The sequence below is a fragment of the Lolium rigidum genome, chromosome 7, assembly GCF_022539505.1.
Source record: "Lolium rigidum isolate FL_2022 chromosome 7, APGP_CSIRO_Lrig_0.1, whole genome shotgun sequence".
NCBI lineage: Eukaryota > Viridiplantae > Streptophyta > Magnoliopsida > Poales > Poaceae > Lolium > Lolium rigidum.
In genome coordinates this window covers 268697292-268724003 of record NC_061514.1, presented here as the reverse complement: position 1 = coordinate 268724003, position 26712 = coordinate 268697292, and the positions used below count along the sequence as shown (strand labels likewise).

Below are 26712 nucleotides of genomic sequence, written 5' to 3'. Positions count from 1 at the left end.
ATGATTTTTTATTTTTCTTTATTGTTCAGTACCTTAGATCTAAAATTTGTAATTTTTACACAGCCTAGAATACAAAATATTTCGCATTGGTTTTTTTTTTGCGCACAGATAGAAATCATCATTATCTACATCTAAGATTTTGTTTCCGGATTTTTTGAAACTTCAAAACGTTGATTCTAAAAAGATTCGAAAAGCAGGCTCCATGTAGTCCATACTCCAAAATGACACACTCGCTAGTGAGAGTCGACAGTTGCGGCAGAGAAAAACATATGCGGTGCTAGGAGCATATGCTCACGTTACCAAAAAAAAACATTTGAAAATGCTTAATACATTTCTAAAAAACTTTTTTTTTAAGAATGTCAATGTTTGTGTCTTGTACAAGTTTAGAATTTTTTTTGGTGGCAGTGTCTACCGTTAATAGTCTGACCCCAAACGTCTCGAAGAGCTGGTAGGTGTATAATAACATTGAGGTCTTCAAATGGATCATGCCCGCATGTGTTGTCTCTAAAATTGGGAGAAAATGTAATGGAGCTGCCCATAATTTAGCTCAACTTGCTAGGAACAGGAATAGTAGCAGTATTTGGTATGCTCCCGTTCCAGTGGCTTTTAGGGAATTATGTAATCATAACTTTGTAAACTCTTGTGAGCTATGATAAAGTTTTTCTCCCTAAAAAAAACATATGTAGTGTCGTAGGCATGCAATATTAAAAAAATAAATTCAAACGTGTTTTTTTTTCCAAAGTGTATCAGCTCCTGCGAGCTAAATTGGATCGCGATGTTGGCCTTCTTCAGTTACGGGTTGAGCAATGAGCCTTGTCCTCCGGCCTGACGATTCATGGGTGGGCCTCCGCTGAGGTGGGCCTAAACACATAGAAACGGAAAAGGCCCACAACAGCAGGAAGAATTCATTTTTGACGGGTACGCGTGAAGAGTAAATGACACGAGACGTATCTGTTCAGTCGAACACGGATGAGACCAACTATGCAAACGGCTAAACATTCTGACCGAAAGTGTAGAAATAACACAAATTTACGCGGTCCTGAAAAAATTGTGCACGTACGTAGAGCACACTAGAGCTAGGCAACCTACCAGGAACGTAAGGTGTGAGCCTTCGGCAGTCACATCGTGGTGACCCGGATAATATGCCGAGAAAGTTGCGATCGTGCACGATTTGTAGTCCAAGTTTCAACGTAGTGACAAGTTTTGGTGGACATCCGGGGTAGCTTGGCCATACCAGAGCGGACAAAAAAGAAGCGAGTCGTGTCCAAGGATGTCCCTTGCGGCGCGGTAAGAGATGGCTACACGTCTCCACGCTAGCTAGCTACCGGGTTGATCGTGCACTCAATCACTCATGCACTGGACTGGAGGGATGTTGACGAGCACGCAGCAGATCAGCCGGTGCTAGCTTATCGGTCCACGGTACACGTCATCCGTGACCAAAGTCCAAAATAGGATCCACGTACTAGAAACATGATAGAGTGACAAAGTCCAAAATAGGACCCACATAATAATCGACTGAGGATTCTGTGCACCACGTGCTCCTTTAGTTGAAACTTGCGTTTTAAAAAGGTACTTACTTATGGCATGTACAACGCTGGCCTCCTTCATAGGCGCTTAAGTAATCAGTTACCGCAAATAGATAAGCACCGGCCGCTTGGTGGCTGAGTTTTGCACTTGCTTCCCTAGCGCGAGACTCTTAATTATGCATCGACGCAAGGAAAATCGCCGGGAACGGGGCGAAACGGCCAGGAATTAATCCCTGGCGCCTCCGCGTAAGCGCTGTACATGCCCTTAGAGCATCTTCAATAGATAGATGATGTAAAGTACAACATTACAAACAGGTGCTCTATAAATTTTATATCATCAAAAATGGTTTTTACACCATCTTTGAAGTTTTTGGTTTACAAGGCGATGTATTTTTTTTCCACACGTGCATTGCAAGATGATGCAGTTTTAGGGCACGAGGAACCATTCAAACAATTCAAATTCGACATTTCAAACTTAAATTTTAACACATCGGCATCGATTTAACACTAGGAACACTTCAAAAATTGATTGAACACGACTGGAAGGTTCAGACACTGATTCAACACTACGGACATTGATCTAAACTTTGACAATTACCTAAACATTGATAGAACATTGATAACTCTGACACTATAAACATTCACATACATCAACACTATCTAGATTATTGAGAACAACTCCGACAATACCTAGTTTTCCGCTTTGCGTCTCCGCGTCTCTCTTCTTATTCGTGTGGTCAAATTCCATCCGCGCCGGCACAACCTCGCCATCGCCTCTTCGCCCACCTCCTGGGCCTGAAGCTGCCGGCGCGTTTGGCAATCTTCCTTCTCCTTCTTACGGCTGACCACCCGTACCTCCAATGTGAGGAGCTTTGCATCGACATGGCTCTCCACATTGGGGAAGTTCATCTCCGACCGCGGCAAGTCAAACCTCCACGCCACCGCGAGGTCCGCCATCTCGAAAGTCCAAAGCCACCAACGCTGGTCGTCGGTGGTCAGCTCGGCGGCATAGCGTCGAAAGGGCCACAATCGAACGCCGAAAAAGCCAGTCAAGATCTTCAAGCGGCTGCGGCACGGAGGCATAGGGAGGGGCTCAGTGGCGGCACATCCTATGACTATTTAGAGCGATGGTGGCGAAACAGAAAATATTTGAACGCGGTGGGGATGGCGGCTACCGGCCGCTACGGGATAGGAACACGCATGGGCATTTCAGCTGGAGATTGGCCTCTCGCGCAGGGTGAAAATATGTTACGGCAGCGGCTCTGGTGATGTATATTTTAATCACCAGGGGTGAAAATTTAGGGCTGGCATACAAAAAATTTCCCGTCACCAAAGCATTCTAGGACATCTTTTGGAGACCTTTTTTTTTGCCCCATGTGACATAAAATTTAGTTTGTTGAGCATATTTCTAGTTTTACATCATCTATTGGAGATGGTCTTAATATGTCCCCCCTGAAAATATCAGGAAAAACATAGCGCATACAAATATATGCAGAATGCCTCTTCTATGCTATACCTGCTAAAATAGATTCATGACTAATTTTGCAAATTTCTTTTGTGTACACCACAACGTAATATATACTCTGTATCGAAAACTCGTTTCGGAGATCGAGCTATAGGTAGCTCATTTTTATAAAGTATTAAATGATAAAAACAAAGTTTCAAAATTTCTGGAAACTCCAAAAAGAATCTAGATATACATAACGATGTATACTACACGCATGTAAAATTTCAATATGAATGATAGACTTTCGAAATTTATAGTGGCAGAAGGTGAGGAAATGGGTCCTCTGTGCAACGATTTTAGTAAGTTGCCGGGTAATTATCATGTGTGTTCCGGCAACTCTTTTTTTTTCGAAATGAAGACAAAGCCTCTGCCTCTACATCAAAGTAATGCATACAAGTTTTATTAAGTTTATTCAACAAAGATCTTCCAATAGTACATCATAAGACCCAAAACCACCACACATCACTTAGAAACCCGATAATGAATGAAGCAACATGCCATCAGGACTCTCGCCCTAAAAACACAAACAACATCCCACTAGCCAAAAACCGGGGTATCCCTCATACACCCTATGGGGAGAACAGCTGAACAGGAGCACACAACCGATTTAGCAGACCCGTGGCGAGCGCCTTATGCGCTGGCAACTTTATTTTTGAAAGAAAATCGCACGCCGTTGCCTAGCTCGATCGCATGGTTAACAGGCCATCACTCGTCGGGGCTTATTTCCTCATGTTCGCGCAATATGAATGTCCTACATCTTTAGCTACATATATTGAGATTTTTATAGAGTTCTTAAAGTCCTAAATATCCTTGTTGAATTTTCAAACAAATGTAGTTGAAGCTCCAAAACATCGCACTCACCAGTATGTAGTGGCATCTTATTTTACTTTTGCTTCGTAGACGTAGACATGTAAGCATTTTTAAAAATTGCGCAGTAATTTGCAAACGACCTTCTTAACCCATGGCACGTGCGGTCAGACAATATTCTCGGCATATTTTGCCCATTTTTTCCTCTCGGCATCTATAATAGGAGTACTAAGCAACACCGCGCACCACTTCATTGATCACTACACTATCAGTCGGTTCATCGAAGTGTTCTGTTCTAACAAAGACAAAGTATACTCCAGAAAAAAGAAATGGAGCAGAGCGCAAAGATGGAGGAATCGAGGATGGCTTGTGCTGCGCTCCCGGAGGCAGTCGAGCCCAGGAAGAAGAGCAATTTCAAGTATGCCTGCACCTGCGCCGCCTTCGCTTCCATGGCCACCATCGTCCTCGGCTATGGTACTACATATGTTTCTCAGTTCTCGAATCAATTTCTCAACTTCCTCATTTCGCTACGCATTTTGGGTTGGATTGGATCACGTATGATGCTCCGTCTGTCCAGATGTTGGGGTGATGAGCGGGGCGTCGCTGTACATCCAGGAAGACCTGCGCATCACGGACGTGAAGGTGCAGATCATGATCGGCATCCTCAGCTTGTACGCGCTTGTCGGGTCCTCCCTGCCCTGTTTCGCTTCGCTAGTGTAGTAGTGTGACCGAGTTGGGATTTGCTGGGCTGGGCCACCGCGCGCCGCTTGAGCCTGGGCACGTCGTCGTATGTGCCGCACACGTGGCGCATCCTTTGCCTCGGTTCGACTGCCCGCGTGTGTGCGGAAAATACACTGCATGGGAACGGAACGTGTTTGATTTGATTTGATTACTGAATAAATAAAAGTGGGCCCCTCCGAAACCAAAGAAATCCCGTCCTGCTGTAATTGGACTCTGCAAACAGCGCTCCGGCTCCGCCCTTTACCGGGTCGCCCACGAAACCATAAGACTGCAGTAATTAAATATTAATCCAATTTACTTATTGCGGGGCGCCTCGGTTCCTATTCTTTCCGATAGTACTCCTGGAATATCTCCGCTTAAATAGGAATGCACAACAGAAGGTCAAACCGAGGGAATTCCTAATTAATTCTTAGGCCACGCACTGAGCCGGTAAACGAGGAATCCCAGTTTAGCTTGACGATTAATTTCAGTATAATTTCTTATTGTTTCTCGGTTTAGCATGATGATCTCGGTAGGCTCCTGTATTTTCTCAGTTGTTTGTCAATTTAGCATGAGTATTTCCTCGGTTGTCGCCGCGACCAGGAGTTGTTGTCCAGAAACCATTGTGATGCTGCATTGATATGTATGTGGTATATACATTTACTTCTAGTCTTATTGTACACTGTTCATGTTTCCACTATCTACAAAGATACGAAGATCGATTAGAGCAGAGATATACATGAGATTGGAACTTCGGCACAACGTGATGTTCCATGCTAGCACAACCGTCTATTCAAGTAATAGTAGTAGGGTCGGCAACTGCATGTGCATTCTGGCCTAGGTAGCTACGTCAGTCTGCACTTGTTGATGCAAGTCTAACGATCAAACCATTGAGATTTTGAAGTTAGCTAGCTAGCTGCTGCAAACTTGAAGGATCAAAGAATAGAAATTTGACAACTTCCTCTCTATTTCATAGCTAAACAATGATTTCAAGATTTGAGAAAATTTCTGCATGACCTCTCTTCCCTTTTGATCATACACAATGCTCAAAAGGATGCTGCAACGCGAGCCCATCACTAAACATTACAAGGAACTTCAACATATGCCGCCTCTGTCCAGCACAGCAGCTGCAGGAGCACCACAGGAGCCAGGACGGCTTTCCGCATATAGTGCCACTGAGTGAGGAAGTTTACGGGACCCAGCTACCTGGTCCTGTCATTTAATCCTCCATGATATCCTCCTACAAGACCAAAACCAGATAGTCAGCATAGACAATTCAGCAAGCATTATATAAATTCAGAGGGTTTCGACTAAAATGCAGGAACCGTACATCTACATGCTACTACACAACCAAAAGAGCATGATTTTAATCAAAGCAAGTACCAGGTCAAAGAACAAATGAACTAAAAGCATTCAAACTGACAACATTCGAATTCAAGCACGCTTGGAGGTAACAAAGGTCACTGCAATGTACTACCTCCATCCCAAGGCTTAAGGCCTATATTTTTTTTCAGAAAGTCAAACGAAGTAAAGTTTGACCAAACTTTTAGAAGAATTTATGAACAAATATGATATTTTGTAGGTACCATATGAAACATGCAACATGCAGCTACACGTCACGAACAATACAGAATCATGCAACAGGTAGTTCCCTTGTCAAAAAACCAAGAACGGCTCTGCCGGCCAGCTGCCAAGTGCAGAAGGGCACTAGTAACAAGGTCAGCGAAGCTGCACATACCAGCCAGCCCATCTCCAGGCCAGAACAGCACCTCATCCTCGATTACCAGCGCCGCCGCATGCCATCTGCTGGTGGGATTACTGGAGCAGGGTGATGCCGGTGACCAGGACATCCTCCATCACCCGCAGAAGCTGGCTACACACAATCAAGGGAATCGATGAATGCACAGAGCATGTACAAGCAACTGAAATCCTAATTTACAAGGCGATACTTGGATGATTTTTTTAACAATCATGTTGTGATTCCTGTGTACAGCAACACCATCTGCATGGATGCATATAATTCTTGATAACAAATTTGAACAAGAAAAGAAATGACACGTATGCATGTACCCCTCCCCTGAATATTATATTTATGGCTGCTCTACTAATCAATGAAACAACACCCAGAAATAAAGGATGCAAGAAAACATATATGTTGTCACTTGCAGATGAATCCACTATCTGCTAATTCTGTCCTGAGGACATCAATTATATTTCAGACAAAACACTAGCCACAAATACAAAACGCACAATTCAGTAATGCCAGTAGCAAAATTGGTATATTGCAGACTGGAGACAGACCAGTTCATCAAGAGAGACAGAAACAAAATGGACACAACACAGCATCAGTATCAAAAATAGAACCTATAAAAGGGTGAACCAGGGGCTCACCGGAGAGGTTGTCGCCGAGGCCGGGCATTGCCGCCACAAGACCATACAGCAGTCTTAACAGCTACCAAGATGGTCTCAAACGCAAGAGTCCAGTGATCTGCAAGAGATGCATAATACAACACATTAACAACAGTTATGGAATCCCAGGTGTTTAACACAAAAGTGTAGAACATATATTTCTTATATATATATATAAAGATGCTCTCAAACGCAGCAGTCCAGTGATAAGAAGTCCTGCAAGAGATATATAATACAACACAATTAACAACAGTTAGAGAATCCTAGGTGTTCAACACAAAAGTGTAGAACAGACATTTCTTATCAACCGATGATATTTACACAAAGAGGGACACCAATTATCATGCACAAGGGCATGCTCGATGGATTAACAACGTAATGTCTCCAAAGTTTATTACATTAGGAAAACATTATGCTTTTAATCCAAAAAGCTGGAGATCCCCAGCTTAACATCAGGAAGCATTAACCAAAAGCTTATAGAACTCCCAGCAGCTCAACAACAAAAGAAACCAACTAAACACCATAAGAAACAGCTCCCAGAGCAAACCTCCACTGCAAAAGAGTAAATGGAAAGAAGGTAGAAAGACGGAAGCTGTACTTTTGTCCTTCACAAATGCCAGAAACACTCCAGCTGAAGAACAACACTACCCTGGCTTAAGCATTAGCACTTCAAGCAAACGGTAAATCTTTAATCATTATCAACCCTACTAAATGCAACTCGAGAAGCAAAGGTAATGGCAACATAAATACAGTAAAAGTGAACCAAAAAGCAATGGCACATCAAAAGACCCAAGTATTATGATGAAGTTGTTGCAAAGATGGCAAGACAGAGATATTTTTACCTATTCTACATTTCTTAAAGAGTGTAATGTGGGAGTGTTAGTTTGGAAGAACAGAGAAATAGGTCAAATAAATACTTAACAAGCTGCTGCTTGTGAGTACTAGTAGGACGAAATCAACAACTAGTAAGTAGCAGTTATCTACCAAGTCATTCTTCCATCCTAAATTATCTTTGTATTATAAGGGTAATGTTTCCAAAGTGTATTACATTAAGAAAACGGTACACTTTTAACCCAAAAACCTGGAGATCCCCAGCTTAACAACATGACGCATAAAGAAAAAGCTTAAAAGCAGAATCTCCACTGCAGAAGAGTAAAAGGAAACAAGAATAGAAAGGCTGAAGCTCTATTTTTTGTCCATCACAATTGCCAGAAACAATACAGCTGGAGAGCACTCTCATGGCGTAAGAATTAGCACTTCAAATTAGAAAATGGTAAACCATTAACCCACTATCAGCTCAAATGCAACTACAGAAGCAAAGCTAATAGTGTTGAAGGGGCTCTTTTCGAGTACTGACAATCAGGAAGTGTTAGTTAAAATTAGCATCTACTGTTAGCAAAGAGGAATACTCTCCAGTTTGAGGATACTCGTCATCGATTTAGAAATAGCAACTCTAAGAACACTTAGAACAGTGGTAGTTGAAGATGGAAAACTTCATGGAATTAAAAGAGACAAAATATTCATGCTCTAGAAATAATTACAATAATCTCAACTACAACAAGAAGCACAAGCACCCTCACCTGACATGACACCTGAACCCGGCAGGACCCTAAACCATAGTGACGAAGACAGCAACGGCTGCGGCGCGATGAATTCACCGCCATCACACGACAGCAAGGCCGGAGGGGAAGGATGAACTGGTTGAAATGCAAGTCGAGAGCATGGAAGAAGCTCTCAGCAAAAGGTACCAGCGTCCTATGCTCACAGGCTTCCAAAACTTGCAATTTCAGAAAATCAAATATCAGTATAGGAAATGAAACGTCGTAGCAAATCATCATCATCATGACAGTACCTAGTACAGCAAATATGTAGTTTGTAAACAACTGCGGCATACAGAATACCAGAATATGTGTACACAACTTGAACACTCCTGTAATATTAAAATCTTGAGCAAAAGAGTGCAAAATTTGGTTATAAAAAAGAGAGCAAAGTATAATTCAAGCATCAGAACAGAACAAGGCAACTAGGTACATAAAGTGAGTGTGCAAACGAACACCACAGTAATAGAAATTAGGCCTTTGATTGTTGAATTTGTACTTGGAAGCACCGGTAGAAAGAAGTTAATTGCAGCATGAACCGAAAATGAAGACATAATCTCAATGTTCAGGTTTACCTTTGTATATAAAAACCTAACCTGCTTCAATTTTGATTTCCTCTATCTAAGCCCTAACAGCTTTCTAAAATGTTGCCAACACAGTTTGAAAATTCTGCGTGCTGATTGCACAGATAAAAGGAGATGCAAATATATGTAGCAAATCAGACCATACGTGCTACCTGCACAGATAAGTTAGAGAGGCCTAATGGAGGTCTAATGCTGCTAAACAGGAGACTAACGGAATCCAGATTATGATTAAGCCGTAGCTGCTAATTAACCCTAACGCTGACATGGCTCTAAATAACCCTAATGCTAACAGCGCTCTAATTCAGCTTAGTGCTAATTAACATGAGTAATGGAGATCAATCGCGGACGAACAGATGAAAAAATCGACCTTTGGATGCGGTGGCATCGAGGTAGCAAGGGTGGTGCCCTCAAGGGCGACATCCTGGACGACGCGGATGCCTCCTGCACCCGGAGCTGCAGATCCCTCGCGTCCACGGCCTCCCGCAAAAACGCCGGTCGCCGGGCACTTGAGCGGCGGAGCATTCCGGCGAGGGAATTGGCGGCCAGGCGGAGACCACCGAACAACCGCCTCCACTGTCTCCTCGCAGCGCGTCGAGGAAGACGGCGGTCCGTGCGCCGTGGTCGCCGCCGCAGCGCGTCCTGGTGGCCGGCGTGGAGCACCTCCAAACGCCGTTGACCAAGCTGCCGACCCGGTCCGGCCAGCTCGACGGAGCCGCGCGCATGGATGCGCGCGGGCGCCGGCGAGCCAGCCGGCCGCGTCGCCTTGGTCTGTGCGGCGCCGGTCGATCTGGTGCGGGGGGCTCGGGAGCGGCTGGAACTGGGTCGGAGGGAGGTGGGGACGGCGGAGGGGAGGAGTTCCGGGGCAGCGGAGAGATGGGGCGACGCCGGAGGGGCCGTGGACGGCGAGCGGGGGAGCGGCGGCGGCGGCGGCGGTGGGTGAGGGCAGAGGAGGAGGAGAATGGGGGCGTTGGGTGTGGTTTTGTTCAGATGGGTTTTAATTTGGTTCGCGAGCCCAAAACCAAAAGAAATTTATTTGTCTCTCGGCCCAAAACCAAAACAAATTTATTTGGTGCGATCCTGCGCGGGAGTTTTTTCGTACCGTACACACACGAGCTGCATGCCGTGACATGATTTAATCAGACAGATTGCATGGCATGCCGAGGTTTCTGTATTACATATATGTACGTGTCTAACAATTCTACTACTCCGTACCTAATTTAATTTGGTAAGATCAGCAAATAGTATGTATATTCATCTCCCTTGTAGGACTATCTGTGGCCGCGTCGGCTAACTCAACCACCTATATTTATGTCCTCGAAAAAATGTTGAAGTTGTCAAAGTACCACAACGGAGACGTCGTCGTCCGGGTCGTCAAGGCTAACGCAAAACTGTGAATCAGGACAAGCAGGGGTCAGCCGATCCGATTGAGATATGCGAGAGGGGTCGATCGATCGAGGTATCGCCATGTCGGCGAGGGTCTAGAGAACACAAGAGTAATTGGTAATAAACACAAAATACCTGGCCTACAGGTCATATGAGATATATAGAGGAGGAGGAGGTAGGTAATGGGAATTACACTCATCATTTAGTTCTTACCGAGCGTGGCGAACTGGAGCAAAGAAGCTAGTTTCGAACCAAGCTTCACTAGATGTAGATACCATGGAGTTCTGATTGATGAGTCAAGCGATTGATCGCCCGGATGGAATCGTGGTGTCAAGGTTGTTCTATTCGTGCGAGGGTTTGAGTTGGGGGCGTCTTGGTTCCTTGGAATGGGGGCGCATGTTCTTGAGATGTCTCACCCTGCCCTTTATTTAGATGTTGGGGCAAGGCAAGCCTAAGAAAAGTCTAGGTTGGCACTCCATCTCAGCAGGCATCTTGCTCTCGAGAGGGTGTGGTCCTTCAGCGAACTAGTCATGCGCTATGTTGCCCCAATACATGGGCATTAGTGACGAGCTACAGTCCGGTGGTTGATAAGCCACTGATCGGAGGCGGCTAGACTGGAGTGCTTTCATCAAATGATGCATGTGGGCTGAGCCATTCTCATCCCAAGTGGTGGCCCGATTCAGCATGGTCTGGTCGGAAAGAGATTCTAAGTCAGTTACATAAAATCACTAGGTAGCAGAGAGATTCTAATTTTTGAGGGACTTATTGGGAGGAATAAAAATTTCTTGTCAGCAATAGGTAAAGAAATTTTATCGAAAGCTATAATTCAATCATTGAAGAAACCAGCTCGACCGGCTCCAACCAATAACAAGACAGGAGCAACGTTCTCGTCACTAGTAGAAATATACTTAGCAGGATCAAGTGAGAAGTGGCATATTTTAGTTGTGCCATGCCACTACTAAATAGTAGTAGCATTGAAAAATGTGTAACGCTACTACTAACCCGCTAGTATAATCTCTGACCCGAACATATCCCGAGAATGAAGTTGATACCGAGGCATGCACACTACCAACCAGAGAGGAAGTGTAGGAATAAATTATATGTCCCGCGGTAGTACAACCGACCGCCCATGCACCACCCATGCAAGGGCATCTCCAACGACCCGACGCAAAGGGAGACACATGGGACGACCACAACTCATGCTCCTTTTTATCGCTCTCCCTTATACTCTGCGTGTCATTCTCTTCCTATCGATTGAGCATGCACCACACTTTTCTCCTTACCCCATCAACTGTTCCCCTCTCACTCAAGCATGGCTCAGTTTCCTTCCGATGGGATCGTGGTGGCAGAGGGCGATCAGTCGGCCATGGGGATGGGATCATGGTGGCAGAGGGCGATCAGTCAGCCATGGGAACGTGATGACGGCCACACACCCCGTCGTCTGCCACCCCAACAAACATAGGAGGAGATGTCTGCAGCGTCCTTCGTCGCCGTCAAGTCCCTGTATCCGTTGGACGCAAGATCCTACGCAGTCCTTCCCCGCGTCTTCCACTACGAGGATGGGACATTAGGCCATTGGCTCCTTCCTGGCGGTTATGCTCATCGGGAGCCTCACGGTGGAGTGCGCGTTCGGTAGCGAACAGCGTCGCGCCAGCATCCTCGCAGATCAAGGGCCACCAGCATCCTCGCAGGTCCAATCCAAGCAGTCATGGCGGGGACAACAACATGGCCATGCTCCTTTGTTGGACAAGCACTCACAACGGCAACACGTGGAGCCCGAGCGACGCCTCGCCATGGTGGTCTCACCGGGGATGCAATTTGGTGGCGTGGGAAAATAATGCCACCAATGTCTTTTTTGCAAAGCTAACTAATAGTACTCATGCTCAAAATTATTATGTAGATAATCTAAACTACATAATATATAATGAAGATGCTAGTCAATTCCATGACACGTGCATGCAAGCTAATTAATCAAGAAGTGTGGATGTACCATATATTATGTTTGTAAAACATAACCAAATTAATTACGAGCTAGGTAGCTAACATAACCGAACACGTACATGTTGGTAAGGTAACACGTACGGATAGTGTCCATTGCAACGTCTAGACACTGTTGGAGTCAGAACCTTGCCTAAACCAACATGGAATGGAAATATGGAATTAGGTTGTAGAGTGACACGCACGAGTACTAGAATCTAGTCTACCCGGGCATGAAGCAGCTACACTAGAGAATTTAATTAGAAAATGAAATGAAGCGTCAAAATCTCGATCGGAAATTGAACTGAAACGCAGAATTTCCATGTCAAAATTAAGACCTTGTCTTCCGGGCCAGAATTTAGTTGGGATCCAGTCATTAATTCGTTGGGCTCAGAACCTTGCCTTAATTAGTTGAGTCCGCATGCTCTTGAATCTTAAGACCCGCCGAATCAGTTCTTCAACGCAGTCTCTTGAAGGTGCTCATAGAGGTAGGATGTGCGTGTGTACGTTCATAGGGGTGAGTGTGTATGCGTATGTATGAGCGTCTTTGATTGTACTGTGTTTCGCAAAAAAAAAAAGAGGGTCGCAGGAATTTAGAAAAGAAACGAAGCGTCTATTATATATGCTGCTAATGAAAGGGGTTTCGAGGAGGAGCTCGGAGAGATCACTAGTAACTAGGGTAGCAGTCAATGCCCAGGACAGGCAACCGGCGATAAGATGTGTGTCATGACCACGCCTCCAAGAAGGTGAACATCGTCCAAAGACGTCATCGTCGCCGGCAATGACATACGCCTTGCATTGCTTTCGCAAACACCCCATCGAGCATGCAAGCGTCATTGTTGGTCAAAGAGTCCAGTGGTGCCACACCGGTCTTAGTTCAGGGTGGCCGGAGGGAAAGATGTGTTAAGGCCTTTGTCTTCCGGCCGGCTACGATAAGCAAGCTCAAAATCTTCTCTCTCAAAAAAAAAGAAGGAAATCACCAACGGGGGGAAAGGAATCTTCTCAAAATTGAAACGCAAAATTGACAGGCGAAAAGCATTGATTCGCTCTCAAAATACAGGATTGATTCTCTCTCAAAATACAGGAGAGGAAGGTCAAAGGGGAAAAATGGGAAACCAAATTACCCAACGCCCTCGCTTCATTCTCTCCGCCGGCGCCGCGGATTGAATTAATAAAACGGAGGAATTTAGAACGGAAACTATTATTATGCTGATAATCTCGATCGAAAATTAAAACCCAGAATTTCCGGGCCAAAATTAAGTCCTTTGTTTTCCCAATATAAATACAGGATTGATTAGCATGCTAACCAAAGCTGGCTCCAGAAACGAAACGAAACGAAAACGAAGCGTCGAAAATTAGAACGAAACGAAACTCACGCCGCTCACCCAACGCCCACCTCCGCCCACGCCGCCGCTCCCCCTACACCCGCCGGCGCACCAACTCCGATCCGGCTCCTCCCCCCGCCTGATGTCGATCCTCGCAGACGACGCCGCATCCCCCCGCCCCCAGCGCGCGCCTCCAATCTCAGACCGGCGTCGATCGAGGACGCGGAGCCCGGCGTCGCGCGGTCTGCTTCTACCGGCCGTCGGAACGCACGCCTCCATCCTGGTCGTCCCGAGCGCCACCCAGTCCTCGCGTTTGAAAGGTACTCCTACCTTCTTCACCCCTCCTCCGTCCTAGTGCTCTACTCCGGACCACGGTTCCGAACATAGTGCGGCAGCAGCAACGGCTGATTCCACCTTCTGACTCGAGTTCTACCTTGGGCCAACTACCTAGGGTTCGGCCATGGCCGGCAAGGGCGGCCTGGTGCGCGCGCTTCCATCCAGAAGGAGTGCCATGTGCTTTCCAAGGTGAGCTCGACATTTCGCCACAATGCGGTTCGGTTGGGTTGCTGGAGCAGCCGCTGCTGATCTGTGCTAGCCCCGCTTGCCTGGCGACGTATGCTCTGTAATAAGATTATGGCAACCAATCAATGGTTCATTCCTGGGCCATACATACAGCAGAAAATACTACTTGGCTTTGCTTTTTTTGCTCACACTTATTTTGCTTGTGTTATATCAACATGAGGATTATTTCACTCGTGGTCACAATGCTCTTAACTTTTTCACTTGCAATAGATAGGTAGATGGATAGGCACACATCACACATATACAAATTGCGACTGAAGGATGCATATTTTTGTCTGCTCTAGCCTCTAGGAGCATGCGTGTTGCGTGAAACCATCGTTGTGGTCAATCAACTATGGTCGCTGAATGGTTTTGATTGTTATTGGCTTGATTGATCAGTTAGTAAGTTAATGTTTCTTAGTAAGATATAAATGATTTACACGTATTGTTATTATTGCATAAAAGGCTTGCATTAAATAACACCAACTATGGAGTTCTATTGATGGACTGAACCTGGAGGAATGGAAGCTCTGGAAGCTAGCTTGGAGTGGCGACGGTGTCCATTTAGCGAGAGACTAGTGTGTGGGTGTGTTGGTGAGGGTGTGCACAACATACAGTTTTTTTTCCATGAGCCTTGTCGTTCTTGTAAAATTTCTATGCTGCCTTCTATAAAAAATTAGTATACCTTTGGCGTACTCTCGAAAAAAAAGATTAGGATACATACTCCTATTTTTGCTTCCTCATGTTCTAGCATCAGTAAACCACACATTTGAATGTACGGATCACAGAAAACTTCCCCCTCCCGGCCCGCCACGCACGGGCGGCTCCGGAGGCGCCCTCCACGCCAACCCTAGAACCAGCCGCCGGATCTCCTCCCCCGGCCGCTGGCGCCGCAAGGGCCGACGGTGGCGGCCACGCCTGGCCGGGCGGGCGCGCCCCGGCGGGCCCCCGACGTGCGGAGGCGGGACGCCATGGGCGGCGCGGTGGGCGAGCGCGGTCGGCGGCCCGAGGCTTCGCGGGCTATAGCGGGGAGGCGCGGAGGAGCGGAGCATCTCGGCGGTGGACGCAGCGGCGGCGGGCGCGCGGTGGAGTCTCGGCGCTGGACGGGGGCGGTGACGGCGGGTCAGGAGCTTGGTGGCGGCGGCGGCGTGGAGTGCGTCCAGGGGAGTCCTGGCGCAGCGGAGGCCGGCCGGCGGCCAAGGAGGAGGATGCACGTCCTCGTTCCCCCGATGGCGCCGACGAGGTGGAGGGTCCGGAGGCGCAGGGCCCAGATCTGGGTCCTTCTTGGGCCCGATCTAGGTTTCGGGCCGGGTGGTTGTGGGCCTGAGTGCATGCGACTTCTACTGGAGCCGGAGGGTCGGTGGTGCCTGCTGCTGTGCGTGTCTAGGCTGGAGGTGGAGCTCGGAGTGTGTCCTCCTTGGCCATGCCGGGAGCTGGTGGAGCACCTTGGTGAGGCTACGGCGACATAGTGCTGTGGCGGCGGCGGTGTGGACAACAAGATCAGTGGCCCCAACCCGGCGGGCAGCGTGGGCGGGGTACGGCATCGGACGAAAGTCTAGCCCGCTTGTCCGGTGCCGGCGGCGACGGCGCCCGTGGGCGTCGTTTCCCTCCTTGGAGGCGCCGCTGAGGTATGCCGACACTTCCCTGCTCCCGCGTGGGTTTGGTGCTGTCTCCGGGCGAAAGCCTACGTTCGGTTGGAACCGACGCATTGGCGGCATTTCGATGTCGTTCCTCTATTGGGAGCCTTGCGGTTGGAGACACGGCTTGTTGATTCTCTTTGCGTTCCTTCGGTGTCCGTCACTGTCCAAGGTTGATCTTGCGGGGCGCTATGTACGACGTCATCGGAGAGTCCAAGACGACGCCTTTTTTGGAGGCCGACCTAGTCCCGCCATCTTCTCTTTTGATGGTGCGTCGGCAAAGGAGAGCTCTCTTGCAGATGTTGATCTTCGGAGGTATTCGGCGTGGAGCGAGACGCGGCTTTGAGGATCAGCTTTAGATAGGTTCTTTGTGTTGTAGTTGTATCTTTGGTGTTGGGTGGTCTTTGGATTAGCCGGGGTGGAGTTCGTTCTGCACTCGTTATTCGCAGCGAGTTGTAGTCGTCTTGTACTAAAATTCTGCCTTCTATAAAGATATGGTACGCCTTTGGCGTACTCTCGGAAAAAAAATGTTCTAGCATCAGTGCTTGTTTCCTGTCATGTACTTTTTCATTTATCTAATTACGGAGAAGGGAATGTATGTTCTTTGACATATTATGTGTTACCATTTTCTAGCAGAGAGTGGATTTGTCATTCCTCTAATCACGTTGGTTATATCATCAACTAGTCCACATTGATTCTCCTTGTACTGCATACTTTGAGCTTAGCTCGCAAGGATCCATGTGCTTAGGTAGTGAGCTGTATGGTTTGTACCAAATTCGAGAGAGGATCTTGGAATAAAACTTTTAGTTATTAATTCTAAATAGTTGTTAATTGGATTACTTTGATTGCTGTGGTTTGAACAAGTCAGGTATATTGCCCAGGTTAATGTGATGAGAAGTTGAGATACAAATAAATGTGATTATTATGTCCTGTAGAGTTTGTTCCTTCTTGTTATCTTTTAGCAACCCTTCCAGCCTTTTAACTGTTGACACTTGCATGTTTACACGCTTAACTATGTCCATTGCAGCAGTATCTACAAGAGAAGAGTGCAACCTGTCGGTTTGGGGTTCACGTGGTTATTCCAGATTTGGTTAGTGACTGGAGTATGTTAGGCTTTGGCCAAGGATTCCCTTTGATAACATCCTTGTAGTTGCTAGGACTGCTATAATATGCGCTGGCTCTGAAGCTCGGCCTTGGCTACAACCTCTTTCGTGAGCTCCTGGTTCACAGATTGATCTCCAGCTCCTGGTATGCGTAGTACTGATTGTTGTGGTTAATGACACTATTTTGGTTTATTAGTGGAGCTACTAGATTTAGTAGTTACGGATATAATGCCTATCTTCTGTTAAATATGGGCTTTCTCTAGTTGAGTCTATACACTAGATGTGTGTGATCTGTGAGTTGCTGGTGAATGGTCGAATTTTTCGATGGACATGTCTCTATAGCAATGTCATGTCAATCCTGATGGTGCAAGTTTAATTAAATTTCTAGTGACAGCTGGATGATGGATTGATGTTGTGAAAATGCTGATAAGTTTGTTATGTGTGGATCACAATCACACAATCATGCCCTACGTTTTGACCTCTGTTTGGTCCAATACATGTTGCCAAGCATTATTGTGTATAAGCTCATTGCTGCAAAATGGTTTAGCTCTGCTATAGGAGCTGCAATAATACCTAGTTGGAGTTGTATCTACTTTTCCCCCTGGTAATTGAAGAATCAGCGTAATTAATTGATCGGTTTTATCACTGCAACTTGAATCAGGACTAACTAACTCAAACAAAACATTCTAATTGTTATTGTTATTTGTTATGAGCAAGAATTTAGCTAGCGGAAGGTAATATGTCTGAGGCACTAGTGTCATGTATTTGCCTCTGGCTGCCTTCTTTGATAAATTTGCGCTTTTTTGGACTGCCATTCAGCGCAACCATTGTTTCACACAAGGTTGATTATTGTATGATGTGTTTGTGACTTTGTTTTGTATTCTTTCATGAAGGGTTATTTCATTATTTCATTTGTCAAAATCTTGCCTTATTTGTCCTCTTTGTATATCAGGTGTTTGGTGCCAAGGCTGTGTGGGGTGGCGGAGGCCAAGGGGACCTGCTGCAAGAGGAAAATGGTCACCTACAGCAACAGGTTACTCTTTACCTAGGGATTTGATGCATTCTTATGTGGTACTATATGTAGCACTGCATTGCTCATGCCCGATTCTCGTTACCTTCCTACATGCTATGCAATGATCTGCTAGGCATAGAACTCAAAGGTTTCTCGTTTAGCTATATAATATGGCGCATGCAACGCGAACCGGAATCGTAGGATTAGTGAACCTGTTCCTCATTTGTGAATTGGAGAAGTATGCCCTAGCGACATTTTCTAAATATTATATTGCTACAGTAGTAAATCATGATGGTCTAAAGCTCATGTCCTTGTAACTTTTAACTGTTGTCCAATGCTGTCATATGTCAACTGTGGATATTGTGATGATGTATATTCTCTCTTTTAATCCAGTGATGGTGAAACATTCATATCAGTAGACATCCTACGAATAAATCTATGAACCCAGAAATAAACAACAAGGGCTTTAAAATTGTTGATTTGAAGCCGACAATCATGGAAGATCTGGCCACTAATTCAACTTATCCTCCTATTTTTTCCTGTAGTACAACATGATACAAATTGACTCGCCTAAACTTTTATAGTTTCTTTTCCTTTGTTTAGTATAAAGTCTTGCCGCACTATGCCACTATGCTTTCGTTTACAGTCAGATAAGGAATTTGATTCCAAAATAGAAGTAGTACCTGAATCTGACTACGTTTCCTTTTTGCAGTAAGCCGCTATGTTTTTGTTTACACTAGTGTTGTATTATTTGGCAAGAAAGCTGCAATCAGCGTGTAATTGACAAGTTTTCTGCTTCTTTATAAATTTTTAAATAGAATTAGGAACTTAATCTGTACTACTTCTCACTTCAGTTTGGATATGCGACTGTCTTCATTTCTGCCAATGTTGTATAATTAGCTAGAAAGCTATGTTTTTTTCTTCGCCTTGTGTTATGTGAATTAGGAATCAAGATGGAAAATTTGTATTGTTATACTGTCTTTTGGAACTTAGAATTTGTGCTAGTTTATATACTGTCAGCTTTTGCTTACTCATAAATTGTTCGTAATCCATATTTTCATATCATATACTTTGCGAAGTGTGAGAGTATGGCTAAAATATCAATATGTATGGCCAATTGAGCCTTTTTTACACTTGGTCCAGCCCGATCTTTTTTCCCTTCAAATCCATGGTTCAAAATGTACTATTTCAGTCCTCATAAGTAGTGCTTTCTTCTATTGTTTTAGTATATTGCCCTTGACGCCTTTTTTTAACGTAGACACATTTATCTTGTGCCACTGTAGTCTGAATACATGTAATCTGTAGGCTCTTCATTTTTTTCTTGTAATGTAAACATGTTGGTTTCCTAGAGATCAAAACCATACTTCCTTAGTTCCTTTTCTTGTCGTTGAAATGGTTGCATCAAGCAGGAAATCGTTTGTTATCGAAAGTTCTTAACAGTGGGCTGCACAATACACTATAGGAGGGTAAAATCGAGGATTGATTTCCTTTTATAAGAGAATTGGATGGTTCAAATCAATGCAGCTTCTTTTTGTGTATTGTTTGGTACCATTTGTTATCTTTCCTGACATGGAAGTGCTGTTCTTGATTTTTTTTTTTAAACCAGTTCTTGATATATTTTTGATGCCGCTTATTATGTATTGCAAGCAATGGTATATGAGCTTTACATGTTTTATAATTAGATTATTGTGCAAGCTCTTATCTTTCTACTTTGGAATTCATGTTACAGTTTTAGAATTGGGCTTTGAGGTGCTTGATGACACTGAGTATAAATTGTTGTAGGCTGGACACTAACTATGGAGTGTAGTACTATATCAAGATTTTTGCCTCGAAATTAGCTAGTGTCTACTATCTAGACCATTTATTCTTTTGTGTAGGTGTTAACACACTTGAATATGTGATTAACATTGTAGTTAGAAGGTTGCTTGGTATAAAGAAATCATGACATGTATAAAATGTTTCTTGGCTTAGCCGCTCCTTCATTAAGTTCTGGAGGGACATTGAGCCTTTTATCGTTTACTATATTTGAAACCAGACTAGTATATACATCAAAACTAGCTCATGCATGGCAATATTTATGACGTGTTCACACATTTTGTTATTTGAACAAGTATGACTACTTTTGTGTATAATCCGTCAATTTCAATCACATTTTCTGCTTGTTTGATGCTATGTTATGTTTGAGCATCTTCCAGCCTTCCTTGTAGATTTGTATTCTATCTAATTACTCTAAGCAAGTTAATTATTCTGTCACATTATTCAAGATCTTTTCGGCACCTTTTCTAACCATAATTTTTGCATTTTCCTCATGCAGATTCCATGTCTCCATAACTTCTGCTTCAAATTCTTTGAAATATGGTTTCTGTATACTGATGTTTTCTGGTGAAGACCGTGTTGAGTGCAGGCAATAGGGTGCTCATTTTCGTCACGTCGTTGGTATTGTTGATCAGTCCACACATGGTGCTCAGTCAGTAGCACTAGGTTACATAGATGATGAAGACCAACGAGAGTAGTTTCTGTGAACCGGAAGGTTTACTAGCTTTTAACCAATTGCTACCCCTTGTATTTTCTTGTCTGACCCTGGATACGAGCACTTATTATTTCTGACGCTCCTTGATCTTCTAAGACGGTGCTTGATCTGTCGAGGTAAGGGCTGACCTCCAGTTGTGGTGGTGGCTGGCGGGGAGTACCGAGACGGCTGGTCGGTTCGTGCTCCTGCTGGCGATGTTCCAGGCCACGGCCGGTGCCACAGGGGTGTTGGCTGTTGATGCTACCTTTGCTGGCTGCTCTCCCTATAGCCTGAACTTCAGCTAGTTACTCTGCCTGCGAAGTGCTCCGCTGCGATGGCACATGTGAGTTAATTGCAGCTGGCTTTTTCTGTGTGATTCATCAATGCGAGCTGCATGCCTGCGCTCGTTAGGGGGGTGAGGATTGGTTGTGGTTAGTGGCAATGCCATGATTTAGCTCATGAGTCTGCTGGTTTAATAGAGAAATCAAGGTTCACTGACAAGAACCCTATGCATCCATGCTCTCCTTATAGCTGCCGCTGCTACTGTATAATTGGCCAACTGTTGGGTGAGTAGGTTGTAAAAAAATTGTTCCGTGAATTAAAAGCTCAGGGGTGTACTAGTATATTTCTTCATAGCATAATTTTTTATTTGTTCATTGCAAGTACGTCTGATGCTTTCAAATGGAAGTTATAGGAAGTTATAGGATATATGTTTCAAATGTACTAGTTTTTTTATAGGAAGTTATATTGATTCATGGCTCCTGTTTGAATATACGTTTGCCTTATTGATGCCCCTAAACTGATTATTGCCTTATCAATTCGTTGTTTTAATAAGAAATTTGATACCACACTGGTTCGTCGAATGATTGAAAAAGTGATTTTACTTTCTTTTTTGTATTTCATCAGAGAAGTGGAGGTAGAGCTGGCCAGTAGGTAGCCATGACCGTTAGATAAAGCCGGCTGGCACCAGCGGCCTTCTTCAACTCCATTAGGTATATTTCTGGTTCCTCTCTGCTATTGAATTTTGTACAATAATGTCCAAGTATGGACTTCTATCTTACTTACTGTTTGAGTGAAAATCAAGTCGTCAACAAAACCTTCTCTATTTTGTACAACAATTTCCAAATAATCAAAGATGAATGATCAATTACTTGAGGTTTTGGAAAGATTCAGTTGTCAACCAGCTCAGTTGCCACCAGCAGGTTTTCAAAAGCCAAGATCTTATTAGTTACTATAGTTACTGCCCGAGAAACAGGAAGGGGTCTAGTCATTCAAATGACAGGTTTTCATGTTGGGCAAAACTTTTGGGATATACGTGAACCATTATTTTTTTGGTTGAAATTCAGAACTTATTTTTAACCCTCTACTGGTTTGTGTATGATATCTTGGTTAGTAAGATTAAAGCATAAACAACTTCCTATGCGACTCTAGCTGAAAGATTAGTGTTTTGTTCCTTCTGATGGTCTGTAGTTGTCGACATTCTGACCAGAAAGCTGTAATATTATTGAACCTTGAGCTGAATACTACTGGAAGCTGACTGTTGTCTTTTCTTTTTTCTTCAGAAGATCACCAGGGCGTATATTTCTGAGGAGGGTGAATTACTTTAAATTCGGTTGAGTTTCCTTTGCTGCATTATTGTTGTTACTCGTTAGCAACAAAGAGCCGAAGATAGACCAAATTGTCCTTGGTTTGGGTGGGTCCACTTTCCTGGCTATATACATGTTCTCCACTCTTTTTTCGTCATACTACCGGTCCTTGTAATGTGGGCTTTGTATTGCTCTAGACCAGGGAGTTGTTGTGGTATTGTGTAGCTATTTCCTTTGCATTTCCTGTTACTTCATTAGTGTTTCTGTCTGGACAGATTGGTGAGTCGTGTGGAGGAGCTACCGTACCTGTGCCGGAGGAGACCGTCCTCCAAGAGCTGTCTACCCGAGGAGATTGTCATGCAGGAGCACCTGGAGGAGGAGATGGAGTCGCCGGCGAGGGCAGAGAGCGATCGACGACGAGTACGGATTCATAATCTTGCATGTGTAGCAATCATTTGCCTTTTTTTGCTCCTTTTCACCTGGTCGGAGTGAGAGTAGTTTAGGTCCTTGTAACATTTTAGGCCAACAAGGCTCGTACCCGGCTGCTTTGGAGTCTTGCGCACGACGCGGAAAGCTGTCCTGGCCTCAATGGCGCGGCGACACTGCTGCTGATGTTTTGGTGGTGGCCTGTGTGTGTGTGATACTGCCGCTTTGGTCCATGTTATGTCGCCTTTGTAGTGCTCTAGGTCCGGGACTTGTAGTGGTATTGTGTAGCTGTCTTCTTTGCATTCCTTGTTAGTTGACAAGTGTTTCTGTCTGGTCAGATCGACTTGCGAGTCGTGTGCCTTTGTGTATTTTGAACGAGATGAGAGGTTACGCCAAAATTATTATTTGCTGTGTGTTGTGAATGTCCAAACAATATTAGAGGTTATGCCAAGATTATGAACACTTTTGCTAGCTAATTTCTACTGCTAGTTTGTCTTTCATAATCAAGCTTAGTTTTTGCTGCTAGCTAGAGGAAAACGTTCAAAGGTATGTGATGGCTGACTCTGTTTAGAATACAAAATATAAAGCGCTGCATGTGCAAAGTGCTACAAGTAAAATAGAGTTGTTGTAGCCTTAGCGGTCTAGTACTAGTGCTCATTCACAATTTGCTTACTAACAAGTCTGGATGTCTTATTCCTCTCACCGGTTGCACGATAAGTCATGAAGAGGACTATGATGGCAGTGAGTAAATCAACATGTTATTCAACATCGTCTTCTTCGGGTGAAGTGAAATTCAAAGTTTGGAAGCACTATACTGATCAGATTGCTGCTCTTTGTTTAGGTATGAGGCTACTGCTGTGATGTGTTGTTGTTGCTCTCTTTGTTCAACATGTGTTCTGATATGTGCTGCTGCTCTCAGGAATGTGCGAGGAGCATCTGGGCATTGAGGCGCTGGGTGGAGGTCGGAAAAAGGGGAAGAGTCAGACATTTGGGTGCTACCGGTGAACTATGTGTCTGACTGCGCGACGCTCGCCAGGCGAGGCGACCAAGACCCGCGCCGGCGGGGACGGGCTCCGCGGCGGCGCGGAGGGTGTGCGGAAGGAGCGGAGGGCCCGCTCTGCGCGTCGGCAAGGGACTCGCCGGCGTCTCCGCGCGCAGCTCGTGGGGGGTCTCGGTGGGGAGAACCCCTTTGCGGTGCTCTGCGATGAGGTGTCGGGCTCGGAAGAGGAGGGCTCTGTTGCCGCTGCGCACGTCGCGGCTTCGGCGGGGGCTGAGCCACGGCTGGATGGGCGGTCGGACGGCGTCGCGGAGCCCCTCGTCGGAGGGGAGCAGCGGCCCTCACCGCTGCGTGTGCCAGGGACGGCGCCAGATCTGACGTCGACGGTGGCTTTTCCGCCCCTGCCTACCCGGGAGGAGGGTGCGGTGGCGTCGTCTGAGCGGTGTGGGCTCTCCGGTAGGGTCGCCGAGGCGCCCATTGCTTGCAGGGTCGGGGAGATCCTCATCTCCTGGCGGCCGGAGCGTGCTGGGTCGCCGGCGACGGCGGCGGCGGAGGCGGGGCAGGATCTGGGGCTAGGGTTCTCCCAGGGACGCGCGTCTGCCTCGTCGTTGGTGGGCCGGGGCCCATCCCTTCCTGGGCTGGGTGGGCCGGCTTCTGGGCCTTTGCTCGGGGTAGGGTCTGCCCCGCAGCCCAATCGGTACGCAAGGTCCTCCGATGGTTGCCACGTACCCCAGGGGCAAACTTGTGTGGTTCCGATGCGTGGGGGACGTTCGGGAGCGAGCTCGGACGGTTCTGCCCCTGGCTCGCAGGTTCTTAAGTGGCGCTGGCGTCCGGTTGGAACCCTAAATCAGTCTCTAGGGTTTCCAGCCGCCTCTCGAGATCTACAGCGCAGAGGTCTCTCCTCTCTCCCTGTCCCACCGCACCGAGGTCCGTTCGAGCGCCGCCGCCGCATGGATCGCGACCGCAGGGGGAAGCGCCGCTTTGATGAGCTCGGAGAAGGGGGCGAGGGTTGGCGCCGCGACCAAGATCTCCGCCGGAAGCCGGATAGGGAGCAGGAGGAGCAACGCCGACAGCAGAAGGAGCGGGACCGTGAGTTCCAGCGGCGTGATGAAGAGCTCCGCGCAAGGGAATGGCGTGGCAGGGAGCAGCGACACCCTCCGACCCAGTTTCCGCGAGGGCGCGATGCTGGTCGGGGGGAAGGGAGGCCGGAGCGCGCGGCGCGCCAAGGTTCGGCGTCAAGGGGATCGGACGCTGGTGGAGGAGATGCGAAGCACATTACCTGCTACAACTGTGGGAAGCTCGGTCACGTGCAGGCGGAATGCAAGGATGAAGCGTTCTGCATCAAGTGCAACAAGACCGGCCACCTCTCAGCGATGTGTGCTGCGCTGAGCAGGGCGGCGGAGCCTTTCTGGGCGGGCTACGGGAACCCTGGGGCGGGGTTTGTTTGCCTGGAGGTCCCAGTGGAGGAACTTCTTCCTCCCGCTCCCAATGCGGCTAGGGTATCGCTGAATCAGGGGATGCTTTCGGCGGAGCAGCTGGAGGATGAGCTTAAGGACCTGGTGAACGAGGAGTGGTCTTTGGAACGTGCGGGAGCTTAACGCCGGGGAGTTTGTCACTTCCTTCCCCTCCAAGGAGAGTACGCGCATGGCGATTCGCGGTGGTCTCAATTTGCCGAACTGCAACATCCGTGCGGTTGTGCGGGCAGAGGTGGGGGACCCGGCGGCGGCGGAGCGCCTTGACGAAATCTGGGTGAAGTTGTTTGACGTGCCACCTCCATACAGACACCGGTGCGCATCCTGTTGGCGGCTAGAGAACTGGGTCGCCCAATTGGGGTGGACGACCACTCCCTGGAATCGTCCTCTGCTCCGGTTCGTTTGCTCGTGGGCTGCAGGAACCCCGCTATGCTTCCCCCCCATTTGCTGATGTTCGTCAATTCCCAAGGCTTCAAGGTCAGAGTGCAGGTGGAAGGGGCTGCTGGTGCGGGACCATCCGCTCCTCCACCTCCACCACATCCGGCGATCGACGACAAGGAAGAAGATGGTGATGAATCTGAGGGAGAAGGCTGGGACGGCAGGCGTGGCAAGCACTTGAGAAAGGACAAGGTCTCTGAGGCACCTCGCCCAGGGAAAGACGGGGCCCCCAAGCATAAGTCAGTTGACTGCGCCCCCGCTGCGGAACCTCAGGACAAGGTGGCCCCGACGATCCCGCCCTCGGCCCTCAGCCAATACGGGTCAAACATGCTGGGGAAGGGGGACATCTTCCCCATTCTGAAGACTTTGCTCACTCCGGCGGAGGGCTCGGCCTCGTCGCAAGATGTTGCGGTGCACGCGGAGGGGGAACAGCCGCCCCTGTCCCCGTCGGCTGGCTGACCGACTCGGCTACCCCTGATTGCCTCGTGACGCCGGGCCTGGATGGCCACACAGAAGGAAAGGCGTGGTTCTTGTCTCAAGAAGAAAGGGCGGAGGTGGGCTTGAGCCCCACTTGGGAAACAAATCCGAACCTGATGAGGGAGAAGGAGCATCGCAGCAAGAGCAACAAGGATCGTCCATCGTTGGCACACAACACTGAAGGAAAGGAGGTGGCGACGCAGCTGATCTTTGAGGATGGGGAGCAGCGGGTGAGCGTGGAGACGAGGGGCTCCATCCCCATGGATGGGGCGGTCATCGGCGAGCTGGCTGCGCAGGTGGCAAGGGCGCCTCGCACCAAGTCCAAGTCCGGCGGACCGTCGCGCAAAAGCAGGCGCGGGGCGGCGGCTTCCGCTGAGCCGGTGCTGCAGAGGGCAATGGCGCGCGCCCAGAAGAAAACCCCAGGTACTTCCCCACCTCCCATCCCCAAATCTTTATCTCGTTTTGCGGTTCTCCCAGACGTTTCCGATGAACACCTTTTGGCCTTCGGCTGCTGGCAATCCGGCACCGTTGCTTTCTATCATCCGAGCGAAGGAGCTTGCTCAAGCAGAGCTGGCGCTAGCCCGGGACAGGCTAGCTGCAGAACAGGCGGCCACACGTACTGCGGAAGGAGGGGAAGATGTGCTTGACCCTCCGGGGG

At 47.0% G+C, this 26712-nt stretch overlaps 1 protein-coding gene and 2 long non-coding RNA genes across 3 annotated transcripts; 2 read left to right on the top strand and 1 right to left on the bottom strand.

Annotated features, from left to right (window-relative positions):
- The first annotated feature begins 4077 nt into the window (after positions 1–4077).
- LOC124672741 (putative polyol transporter 1) lies at positions 4078–4560 on the top strand. The gene is made up of 2 exons (XM_047208916.1): positions 4078–4314; positions 4418–4560. The coding sequence occupies exons 1-2, from the start codon at positions 4170–4172 to the stop codon at positions 4558–4560; spliced, it is 288 nt and encodes a 95-aa protein (XP_047064872.1). The 5' UTR covers positions 4078–4169.
- Positions 4561–5343: 783 nt separating this feature from the next.
- On the bottom strand, positions 5344–9584 carry LOC124676756. The gene is made up of 3 exons (XR_006993786.1): positions 8550–9584; positions 6952–7048; positions 5344–6433 (listed from the first exon to the last, which is right to left on the bottom strand). It is a non-coding gene; the product is annotated as an uncharacterized LOC124676756 (long non-coding RNA).
- Positions 9585–20905: 11321 nt separating this feature from the next.
- On the top strand, positions 20906–22511 carry LOC124676755. The gene is made up of 3 exons (XR_006993785.1): positions 20906–21001; positions 21565–21650; positions 22224–22511. It is a non-coding gene; the product is annotated as an uncharacterized LOC124676755 (long non-coding RNA).
- Positions 22512–26712: the final 4201 nt, after the last annotated feature.